The sequence below is a fragment of the Gopherus flavomarginatus genome, chromosome 7 (assembly GCF_025201925.1).
Source record: "Gopherus flavomarginatus isolate rGopFla2 chromosome 7, rGopFla2.mat.asm, whole genome shotgun sequence".
Classification (NCBI taxonomy): Eukaryota; Metazoa; Chordata; order Testudines; family Testudinidae; genus Gopherus; species Gopherus flavomarginatus.
Genome location: NC_066623.1, coordinates 29,984,713 through 29,997,527, shown reverse-complemented (window position 1 = coordinate 29,997,527; position 12,815 = coordinate 29,984,713). Strand labels below are relative to the sequence as shown.

General features: G+C 41.5%; 1 protein-coding gene across 1 annotated transcript in view; it reads left to right on the top strand.

Moving 5' to 3' along the window:
- Positions 1 to 12,815, top strand: part of SLIT3 (slit guidance ligand 3) — a 789,390-nt gene that overhangs the window by 535,510 nt on the left and 241,065 nt on the right. The window contains exon 10 of the mRNA XM_050962519.1: positions 3,622 to 3,693. Within this exon, the coding sequence (XP_050818476.1) occupies positions 3,622 to 3,693 (72 nt within the window). The remainder of the gene's footprint in view (positions 1 to 3,621; positions 3,694 to 12,815) is intronic.

Below are 12,815 nucleotides of genomic sequence, written 5' to 3'. Positions count from 1 at the left end.
TCCAACTATTTACTTTTACATTTTCACTTCAAATCCAAACTGTGCAGAAATCTAGAACAGGGGCGAAAGGGTTCAAATAGCCAATAGAGATTATTCTTTTGTGTTTGCATCTTTCATCAGAAGATCTCAGAATGTCTCTCAAAAATTGTTTCCTCGTATTCCAGAGAGTCAAGTAAAAGATACATAATGGATCACTTCACCGGCCACTGAAATCTCAGTCACCTCTGCTGTAGAACAATAGTTGCTCTTTAACAACATACAGCAACACCATCCAACACACTATGACACGGGCTAAAGAATGCTGTCTACTTGAAGATGCTAATTAGATCCATTTCATTCTGCCTAGCTCTACTCTGAAAACAGAATTTAACCAAGATTCAGGTTATCACACACTATACTTTTGTTTTTATTTTGTTTTGCAAAGTGTTACATGACCTAGTAAGAACCTCCATTTTGCATCTCATTTGAAAGATTGTGCTTCTAGCAGCACTGTTCCCCATTATTTAGTGGTGAGTCAGCACTGACTCAGAGTGAAGAGTGACCTCTCAGAACCATCAGCGCCTCTTCTGACCGAACCTAATTGTTCCTTGGATATCTCCCATCTAATGCTGACCTGTATGCATGTTGCTTAGCTAGTGAGGTTAGGCAGGGTAGTGGTACTAACTAGTAAAGTAAATCACTTATATTGTTCACATTTCTAATAATATAAAAATTAATTGCCCTTTTCAACCTGTACCCACAGCTCCATAACGTGCATTTATGAATAAAGAAATTGTAAAGCCCAAGTTTCTACTTCATATTTTCCAGTTACTCATTTTAATATTATACAGTAAATGTCGACTGTGCTTTGTGGCAAGTTTGTAATCTACATGCATCTACTTGCATGACCTCATTATCATGATAGGGCCCACTAAGCATCATCTGTTCAGCCTAGTCTCCCACAGAAAGGACTTCTTAAAAATTAAATAAAATCAAGAGCTTATTGCAGAACTAAGCTGAAAATGCAGCAGCATGTGATACCACCCTTGACCATCTATTTTCATCACAGGCCATCTGCTGCTCATTTGTGGTGAATGGCGAAGAACTCAGTGCTGCTTCTGAGAGTTACTTGCCAACTCCCTGTGAAACAACCCTCTGGAATCCTAATTTCTCTTTCTTTCCCCTGACTCTGTCCTCCTCTAGGTTATTTATTTTTCACATTTGCAGGAGGTGTGGACTTTAATCCCTGGTGATTGCCATTTGGTGTGTGCGCATGTTGGGGAAGAAGGGGGAGGGGAGTTGCTATCTTTTACATATAAATGCGTCTGTTCTTTGTGTGACATTTACTTGTGTACTTCAAAGAATTATTAATACAAGGCCAAGTTTTCACCCAGCCTAACCTCATCTTGCAATTCAGTTCAATTGATTGCTCCTGTGTAAATGGATATGCACCTCTGAAGCACATGAAACCCTGATTTGTGTCTGCAAAGTGGGTAGTTGGGAAACAACTCCCTTCTTTATTCATAGAAATTAATGCACATGGAAACTTTTGTGAGTTTGTAAAGCAAAAGGTTTTGCTGAAAAATTGACCTCTGAATGTCTAGGAAAAGTCTGTTGCAACTCTGCGAAGCACATGCACACTAAAACACCAGTGTGCTGATATTCGCAGCAATTTGCATTTCACTGCTCATTCCCCTGCAGTACAGTGTATGTGCGTACCATACTATTTAGGACTAACTGGGAGGGAAATCTTGTACAGAGACTCAACTCACAAAATAATTGAGATAATTAAGTCAGATAATGGATCCACAAAATAGGAATGGTAACAGTAAAGCTTAATGGCAATGACTACATACACATTGTTTTACTTGCTCTTCAGTTCCACTAAACTATTTCCTGTAAGACAGCCAAAATACTAAAAATGTATTGGGGGAAGTGGGATTTTTGCTTACTCGTTGCAGGCACAGATCATTTGGAGAATATTCTCTGAGACAAAGAGCTATAGGCTTCATATGCTCCCTCTTCATTCTCCTGCTGTCCTTTAAGACACACATGCTTCATCTTCTTGCTGCACTGCATTTTATCTCCATACTCATACTTTCACGTTTTTGTTTCTCTCTTCCATGTGGTTGCAGCAGGAATCAATGCTGATTAATTCCATGTCATCTCAGGGAATTGTTTTCTTAAGCACCTATCACCACGATTGCTTTTAAAGAAAGGAGTGTATTGGGTTGCCTCGGCCCCTTTGGGATCGGTGAGGTGCTTTTGTATTTCAATCCTCTATCATTTCCAGCAAGAGTGATTGGTGACCATGCCAACACAGTTAAAACTCAGGATTTTATGAAGTTCTTTTTGTAAACTAGAGGCTTAGTAGATTTCAGTGCCAGTGTCAGAGTTGGATATAAGAATTTTTGATAACTTGATAAGTTGAGTATTTTGAGTTTAGCTTATTGGGATTCACTTTTATTATTAAGCTGGGAGATCACACGGCCTGTTCTTGAGGATTATGGGAACCTTTTAAAATGTCTACTTAGAAACTTTTTTATGAACAAATATTTTAAAAGCTTATTTAAGTTTTATATTCCTCAGTCAATCTTGTAATTTTTTGTGTTTTATTTTATTGTTAATCTCATCCATAGTGTTTTATATGGGATGCCTCTCTGCTTATGGCATTAAAAATGGACCCTAACATTTTAAGGTAGTGAAAAATGTGTTTTGTTTTATCTCTTGATATCTCTCCTTTTATTTCTGGAATGGCATCAGAAGAGGCAAAAAGCTTATGCTTTGTATATAGCATTTTCTTTTTTCAAAGTATATCACAAATATGTACTAATCCTTGCAACACTTATGTGAGGTAGATAATAAAACATTATTATTCCCAAATTACAAATGATAAAACTGATACAGAAGTTATTTATAAGGCCTTCAATAAAAAAGTGACACAGTGAGTTAGTAACATAGCCAGGTCTAGAACTTAAGAGTTCCTTGCTTTTACCCCCATGTTTTACAAACAGATCTACTTATCCGTGAGAGAACATGGTCTAGTGGTCTGACATTGCAGACCAAATTCTATCTTAAGATAAGTGACTATATCGAGAGTTGTGAACATATGCGTAGAAAGTATTGTCTTAGATCTGAATCAGCTTGAAAGCATCCTTTATCTACTTCAGAGAAGAAGAATAAAGCAACTTATTTGAGATGGAAATTTGCCATCCTTTTGTGATAACTACTTTGTACTTGGAGGGAATTGATATTTTTTACCTTATCTTTGGTGAGAAATATTGCAATATACATCGGAAATCTTTTATTAATTCAGTTGGCCCTGAAAATGCTGATGGTGATTTGCAATATGTCTATCTTGAGAAAGGACAAAGTGAGCTTAGCTCCCACAGAACAAAATTTACCATCTTCCTGTGAAATACTCTCTAACTGAGTTTTCCTTTTTTTTGGTAGAAATTTGGTTAGTCAGGAGGATGAATTTGTTTCCTAAAAAAGCCATTTGCTGAATTTTAGTGGCTTTCAAAAGAAAATCTGTTTCAAATATAGTTTTAAATATTTGTACAAAAAGATGTTATAACATTTAATGTTATTCCTGCATTACAATCTTATATTTAATGTTTATATTACTCTGTTTGTTTTTAGACGCTTGGAACAGAATTCCATCAAAACAGTTCCCCCTGGAGCTTTTTCCCAGTACAAGAAACTTAAGAGAATGTAAGTTTAAAACTAAGACTAACATGGAAGATTATACTTGTAGCTTGTATTATTTTGAATTTTATCTTCTTTATTTTCAAGTGTTGAAACTACTGATGATTGTATAGATAAACTCTTTTTCAAAGTATAAAGCAGCATGGAATTGGCCCAGGATGCTTAACGGTGCATGAAATCCTTAATGACATGCAGATTCACTTCTCTGTTGTGTAGCATATGAAATAATTAATTGATGTCCCCTTTATTTCTTTCTAAACATTGAATTCCTTTCCACAGAGAAGATTTTGAGTTATAATTATTTTCTCTTCTACATTCAGATGTCTATTTGTAGGGTAAGCAGATGTCCCGTTTTTAAAGGGACAGTCCTCTTTTTAAGCCCTCCTACAGGTGTCCCAACTTTTTCTTAAAAACGGGCAAATTGTCCCATATTTTTTTGTCTCCCTACATCAGTACTGGCAGGTCCTGCTGCTGGCTGGATCCCTGCTTGCCAGCCGCCTGCCCACCAGCGGTGAGTGCGGGGTCCAGTAGCTGGTGATGGGGATAAGTGTGCAAGACTCGTGGTGGGGCAAAGCTGCAGTGCATGGGGCTGGCTGTTCCTCCTGCTGGTCTGTCAGTGCAGCCCCCTGCCGCATACTGGCTCTTGGCCAGCAGGGCCCCACTCTCCGTCCTGTTTCCAGCCAGCACTGGCTGTACACTGCGAGCTGTGGTGGCTGATGAGTGCTGGCAGGTGTCAGGCTGAGGCTGGTTATGTGTTGCCTCCACTGCCCACCCATCAGCCCTTTACGTGCTTCCCCTCCCACTGTTCCCTCCCTGCTTTGCCCCTTCACCCCCCCCACACAGCCGCACTGCTCCTCCATATCTCCCCCGGCAGGGTACGTCCTATTCCCAGCGCTCTGCAGAGAACCAGCCCCTCACTGGAGTGCTCAGCTCACCAACAGCCTGGCCAGCAGGCTCCTTCCTTCCCCTATTAACTCTGGCTGGGCCGGCTCCCTGGGAAAGCTCAAGACCCTCTGGCCTGGGCACTGACCAGGAGGAGCTGAGCCCTGTGTGTGCCAGAGCCCCACACAGCGCTGACACGAGGAAGCCTCTCTGCCCCTCAGCTGAGCTCTGGAGTGGCCGGGGGAGTGGCGGGGGAGTGATTTCCATCCTGTTCATGCCCTGAACACTGCAGGCTCCACAGCAGCCCCCCAGGCAAGGCTTTGCATCCTCTTCATCTGCCCCCCACTGCCCTGGGTCCTGCCCCCAGGGAGCGTAGGGCTGCTCCATCCCCTAGGCGCCCTCCCCTGCTGAACTACCTCTCTGACCAGGTTCGCTGAAGCCCCTGCAGTCAACTTTCCTGGGCCCTGGTGCACAATGCATCCTTAGGCCTTAGCCCCTTCCTGCCCACGCTGTAGCTGGGGGACAGGAAGCGGCTGGGTTATATCAGTGGCCAGCAGCAGCCTGGAGGTGATAGCTGCCTTTCGACACTTTGAGGGTAGGAAGGGACAAGCTGCTTCCAGTCACAGTGACAGGAGGTTAGGGGGGAAGAGATGAGCTCCGCAAAGACACAGGCCAGATCATCCATCCCCCACTTTGCCCTGTGGCTGGAAGCAGCTCCTGTCCTTTGCCTCCTGCACAGTGCCGAAAGGCTGCTGCTGGCCACATTCTGGTGTGAGCCTGGCAGAAATCTGGAGGGGAGCATATGATCCTGCATTCCCCTTCCCCACATGTTGCCTCAGGAAGATGGGGAGCCAGGTACTAAGAGAGGTGGGTCTTCCTGGGGGCCCAGTCAGGCATGGAGGATGGAAAGCACAAGGCAAGAAGGGTTGAGTCGGTTGGTCACCCCTCGTGTGAGAGACGTGTATGGGAGTGTGGGTGTGTCAGCTCTCCCCGTGTGTGTGCGGGGTGTATGTATGACCCCTCCCTGTGTGAACCCTGAAGCCTGAAAGATAAGGTAAATAAAAAGAATCCAACTATGTAGTATTTCTTTTTAACAGGGGCTCAGACAACCTGATGTTAATTTGAGTGTTTGTAGTGCATGGTTCTAGGTGATTGCCACTGAACTCGCTTGAATATGAGTTATTTTAACAGGTGTCTCGTATTCAGCATAGGGAAATCTGATCACCCTATCTATCTGCATCACTTTAATTTAGTTGCCACTGATTAGGCAGGAGAGACGGTTCTTACAAGAGGGGTTTGAACTTTTGTAACAATATATTGTATGCGCTTGTTTTCTTAAGTACTCAAATTAGGTTTGATTTCAAAACAAATATAGTAGGCTATTTTTTTCAGTCACTTGTATAAATCTAAAAGAATAAAAGAGTATTCTTGAAAATACTGTTAAATAGTATTATTTAGTCCTGAGTGGAGCACAGGATCTGATCCAAGAGGTAACTATAACTGGACCACTAGGAAATAGTGACCATAATATAATAACATTTAACATTCCTGTGGTGGGAATAACACCACAACAGCACAACACTGTGGCATTTAATTTCAGAAAGGGGAACTAAGCAAAAATGAGGAGGCTAGTTAAACAGAAATTAAAAGGTACAATGACTAGAATGAAATCCCTACAAGCTGCATGGGCTCTTTTCAAAGACACCATAATAGAGGCCCAACTTAAATGTATATCCCAAATTAAAAAACACAGTAACTAAAACTAAGAACTAAAAAAGAGCCATGTAAAAGAAGCAGTGGGAGATAAAAAGGCAAAGTTTAAAAAATGGAAGTCAAATCTTAGTGAGATAAATAAAAAGGAGTGTAAACAACTGCCAAATTAAGTGTAAAAATTTAATAAGAAATGCCAAAAAGGAGTTTGAAAAACAGCTAGCCAAAATCTCAAAAGGTGATAACAAAATGGTTTTTTAGTACATCAGAAGCAGGAAGCCTGCTAAACAACCAGTGGGGCTCCTGGATGATCGAGATACAAAAGGAGCACTTAAAGATGATAAAGTCATTCCGAAGAAACTAAATGAATTCTTTGCTTCAGTCTTCACGACTGAGCATGTTAGGGAGACTCCCAAACCGGAGACATCCTTTGTAGGTGATAAATCTAAGGAATTGTCACAGATTGAAGTGTCACTAGAGGAGGTTTTGGAATTAATTGATCAACTTAACGGTAACAAGTCACTGGGACCAGATGGCATTCATCCAAGAGTTCTGAAAGAACTCAGATGTGAAATTGTGAAACTATTAACTATGGTTCTTAACCTGTCCTTTAAATCAGCTTCTGTACCCAATGACTGGAAGATAGCTAATGTATCACCAATATTTAAAAAGGGCTCTCAAGGTGATCCTGACAATTACAGACCAGTAAGTCTAACGTCAGTACCAGGCAAATTAGTTGAAACAATAGTAAAGAATAAATTTTTTGGACACATAGAAGAACAAAAATTGTTGGGCAAAAGTCAACATGGTTTCTGTAAAGGGAAATCATATCTTACTAATCTATTAGAGTTCTTTGAAAGGGTCAACAAACATGTGGACATGTAAAAGCAGCAAAGAATCCTGTGGCGCCTTATGGACTAACAGACGTTTTGGAGCATGAGCTTTCATGGGTGAATACCCACTTCATCAGATGCTTTCACCCACGAAAGCTCATGCTCCAAAACGTCTGTTAGTCTATAAGGTGCCACAGTATTCTTTGCTGCTTTTACAGATCCAGACTAACACGGCTACCCCTCTGATGTGGACATGTGTACTTAGCTTTCCAGAAAGCCTTTGACAAGGTTCCAAAGGTCCCAAAGGTCATGGGATAAGAGGAAAAATCCTTTCATGGATTGAGAACTGGTTAAAAGAGAGGGAACAAAGGGTAGGAATAAATGGTAAATTTTCAGAATGGAGAGGGGTAACTAGTGTTCCCCAAGGGTCAGTCCTAGGACCAATCCTATTCAACTCATTCTTAAATGATCTGGAAAAAGGGGTAAACAGTGAGGTGGCAAAGTTTGCAGATGATACTAAACTGCTCAAGGTAGTTACAGCCAAAGCAGACTGTCAAGAATTTCAGAAAGATCTCACAAAACTAAATGATTGGGCAACAAAATGGCAAATGAAATTTAATGTGGATAAATGTAAAGTAATGCACATAGGAAAAAATAACCCCAGCTATACATACAATACGATGGGGGCTAATTTAGCTACAACTAATCAGGAAAGAGATCTTGGACTCATCTTGGATAATTCTCTGAAGACGTCCACGCAGTGTGCAGCGGCAGTCAAAAAAGCAAACAGGATGTTAGGATTTATTAAAAAGGGGATAGAGAATAAGACTGAAAATATCTTATTGTTCTTATATAAATCCATGGTACACCCACATCTTGAATACTGCGTACAGATGTGGTCTCCTCATCTCAAAAAAGATATACTGGCATTAGAAAGGGCTCAGAGAAGGGCAACTAAAATGATTAGGAGGTTGGAAAGGGTCCCATATGAGGAGAGATTAAAGACACTAGGACTTTTCAGCTTGGAAGAGAGGAGACTAAGGGGGGATGTGATAGAGATATATAAAATCATGAGTGGTGTAGAGAAAGTGAATAAGGAAAGGTTATTTACTTGTTCCCATAACATAAGAACTAGGGGCCACCAAATTAAATTAATGGGCAGCAGGTTTAAATAAATAAAAGGAAGCTCTTCTTCACACAGTGCACAGTCAGCCTGTGGAACTCCTTGCCTAAGGAGGTTGTGAAGGATAGGACTAAAGCAGGGTTTAAAAGAGAACTCGATAAATTCATGGAGGTTAAGTCCATTCATGGCTATTAGCCAGGAGGGAAAGGAATGGTGTCCCTGGCTTCTGTTTGTCAGAAGGTGTAGCTGGATGGCAGGAGAGAGATCACTTGATCATTACCTGTTAGGTTCACTCCCTCTGGGACACCTGGCATTGGTCACTGTCGGTAGACAGGATACTGTGGTGGATGGACCTTTGGTTTGACCCAGTATGGCCATTCTTATAGTCTTATTATTAAAAATAGGTCTTTTCAATTTAAAAATGTGTATACAGATATGGGAAAGACAGCCTTTATTGCAGTTCTGATTCTACACAGCCTTATTACTATTCCTGCCATGATAGTGAAACAGTAAACCATTATGCCAGATGTTAATTTTACATTATTTATCCACTTTTAGCGAGGAAATCTCCAAGTACTTCACACACGGTATTGACACTGAAGAGATGGCTTCTATGGAGATCAAGAGATGTCCTTGTCAGTGTGCGGCAGGATAAATGTGACATATCTCTGTCTACTCAGTGAGGTTCAGAATTGTTATGGGACAGTGAGGATCTCTAATCTGGGCCAGGGCTCATCAGGGTTTGTGAAATCTAGTGGAGATCTATTTGTTCCATTACTATTGGTGGTTATTGCCATCTCCCTTTGGGACTGCAAGATGCTAATATTACTAATGCAAGCCTGAATTGTGGTCAAACTCGCTTTTAATACTAAAAGGCTCACTATTCATGTCTCTAATCTTAATATTTTGGGAGATAGCGTTGAGAAGATAATTAGACCACTCTGGCATCATCAGAAGTCCTCAGATTTTCTTTGCTCCTTTATCTCTGCTGTTAGACCTAGTTATGGTATGACATGGAGACTGTGCTGGCTTCATTGGCTGATGACCTTCTGATATGGGGAAAAGCGCACTTGTTCATGCTGATTCTTTAGAAATGGCAGGAGCCTTTCATATCAGCGGAATTAATAACATGTCTGTGGGCCCTAACAAGAGTATACCAAGGAGAACAAAAGTCTCTCCATTTTTTCTGTGAAAGCAATCAGACGGTGATATTATGTCAATGCTGTGGAGTACCAGAAGGTTCTATCCTACTATTTGTGCTGTTCAGTCTACGTTTGAGGATGTTAGAATGTTTTTTTTCAATATTTTGATGGTACTTAGCTCAGTTTCCTAAAAGATGGTGAAGTTTTTGTTTCCCAGTGTGTGGCTGGGCTTAGACCTGAGTTAGAGCTGGTTAGCTGAGACTCCATCCAAATAAGACGGGGGGGTGAGGGCAACATCCTGAGGAGAGGGAAGACGTTATAGCTGTTCCCTGGATTGAGAAGTTATGCTTGTTTTAGTTAAAACTCACTATTTAGAATGGATGCTTCACTGGCACTGGATGTTCAGGTAGCAGCAGTATCCAAGAGAACTTATCGCATCTTCTCTTGGTTGCAACCTTTCATCTGTCATCGACCTCACTACAGTTATTCATGCCTCCACACATGGTTAACTACTGCAACTCAATTGATCTAGCTCAGAAGGAAGATTTCACCCTTCTAGTAGACAAATATATGATTGCTTAGTCTACGGATTTGAAAATTTATAGAAACATCACCAAGCCATCTCCTACTATTTTACTTGTGCTTCTCAGGTGCATTTTGGGCACAAGATTGAGGACTCCAGCCCCCAGAAGGGTTTAGCTATAACAATATAACTGCACATCTTTCTGCTATTTAACGTTAACACCTTTCATCTTAGCAACAAACAGGTCACAAAGTTTCACAACCATCCAACTAATGTTGCAATATGACTGTTCCTCAAATTATTTTATGAATTGTAGGTTTGTTTGTTTTTCATTTTTCAACAAGCTCTAAACATTATTCAGTAGTTTGTCTCAAAAGCGCTTGCCGAGGGCAGTAAAGAAACTTAAATCATCTTCATATGCTGTCCAAGAAGCACAAGATATGCCTTGTTCCCTGCTACAGAGATAGAAGCAATTTGTACTCCTACACAGCAGCTGTGTGCAGTCACCCTCAAGAGCAGTGGTGGGCAACCCACGTGGCCCGTCAGGGTAATCCACTGGCGGGCCGTGAGACAGTGTTTACATTAACCATCCGCAGGCACGGCCGCCCGCAGCTCCCAGTCGCTGCAGTTTGCCGTTCCCGGCCAATGGAAGCTGTGGGAAGCGGCAGCCAGCACGTCCTTACAGCCCGCGCTGCTTCCCACAGCTTCCATGGGCCAGGAGCAGCAAACCGTGGCCACTGGGAGCTGCGGGCAGCTGTGCCTGCAGACGGTCAATATAAACACTGTCTCGCAGCCCACCAGAAGATTACCCTGGCAGGCCACATGTGGCCCACAGGTTGCAGGTTGCCCACCACTGCTCAGAGTGTGTTTACCAGACTTTTCCACAAAGAAATCACTTCTGTGTTGTCATGGGCATAAGGAGATGAGACTTTGAGATGGTTAATGAATTCTCTGTCTGGATGGAATCCTGATCAGTCTATTAAATTCCCAGCTAAAGAGCTGCAGTTCCACTCAGTGATTCTAGTGATATCCAAAACTATGGAAGTTTGTGCTCTGTGACCTAAACTTACTTAGTAATGAAAGGTTAGGAAAGCATGTATCCACTCTTTCCTGATGTAAATCAAGCACTAGAGTGGAGTGAACCTACCACAAAGCAGCAGGCCATAGAAAGGAAACAAAAAGAAAAGCAAAATCTTAATTGAATCCTTGTGCCTCAATCAAGGCAGGAGGAGATTCAGCCTCGCTATCTAAGCAACAGCACTGGAGCCTTGGCTCTAATGGAAAGGAAATAATGTGTCTAATTATCTTCTAATGCTGATCAGACCAGATCCGCAAGAGGTGGGTGAATGTCATCTCCCAGCATGCTATTTATGCAAGTTCAGGCACCACTAGTTATACCCACATTAACGTCCTAAATTGAAGAGGGGAAGGAGGGACAAAATCTTTTGTTTCAATCAAAATGTGACATATACAGAAACAGGCTTCATTCAGATATTTAATTCCAAAACTAAGGTTCCCCTTTCAGGTGTTAGGATTCTGATCTATCACATTGCTCTACTCCATTGTAATGGGTTGAAAAAACATTCCTGAAGAGATGCCATAGTATAAACTCTGTGCCAAGAAATTTGGTTCTTCTATGAAGGCTGCTATTTGCATCTTACTGTCTAGACACAAAGTGCAATCAGAGTTAACTGATTTCCTAAACAGATTTCAGAGGGGCATGAAAGAGGTTCTTCTTTAGCTATACTCACCACAGACTTGACTGTAGTGAGTATAGCTAAAGATAAACCACAAAAATGAAACTCCAGTGGACAAAAGTGAACCAAAACGCTATAGAAGGAAACATCATTAGATCAGTCACTTTGTTAAGAGCTTTGTGAGAAAACCTTATTCCTTGTAGATTCCTAAAGAGATGTTAGGATGCTGCTACTCAAATTAGGTTTTTTGCATAAGCCCATCCACTCTTCTGAACATGTCTTCTAGCAGAAATGGAGTGACAATGGAAATGTAGTATGTGAAATACTACCTGTGTCTGATTCTACTAGCCTGAACAATAATGGAACAGAGTCAGTGTTGACATAAGCAGGTACCATTCCAAAGGAAGACAGTTTATATGCTTAAAGTTCTGCATGTACTAAGTACCTTAGAGAAGATGATTTGACGTCATAGCCATGTTGAGGCACCCAGCACAACATGTCCCACCTGTAATAAAGGATGGACTGGGTCTTTAGCATTTTCAAAACTTCTGTTGAAACAGTTAAAGCACGTTGTGATTAGATGCCACAGCGCAGCTATAATGGGAGTGTGAAGGGGACCTTACTGAAACTTAATGCCTTGACCAGATTCTGTAGTGATTTATGACCCCTTTACACTATGCTGGTGGCAGAATAGGGTCATAATCCAAGTTTAAATGCCAAGCAGAGTTCCCCTCAGATGAGGGGTGCAGTAGAATGTGTTCTGCTCATCCGCAATGGGCAAGAGTGTTCATTAAGAACCTTGCATCAGTGGCACAATTTATTACTGTCCAGCACCAGTTCTGAGTGGCACTGATGCTGGTCTTTAGAATCAGAGAAATGGCTATTTATTCCCCCATACAAGCATACTTCACTGCCAAACAGAGATCTGGCACAGGAAAGACTTATCTATTAACCCAGTACCCACATTTCTTAGGATGGTTATATACTCTAACCCATGATTAGCCCTAAACAAGGCTAACACATTTTGTTTTGTTTATGAAGCTAAAATTCTTGTCTAGGCTGTTACTATCTTACATCTTGATTACCGCAACATCTTTTTCTCTAGCTTTGACAAATACAGTCTTGTCCTGCTCCTATCCATTCAGCATGCTACTGTAGAGCTCATTTTCCTAGCCCATTGCTTTGACCATGTCATCCCTCTCTTTGTATCCCTCCACT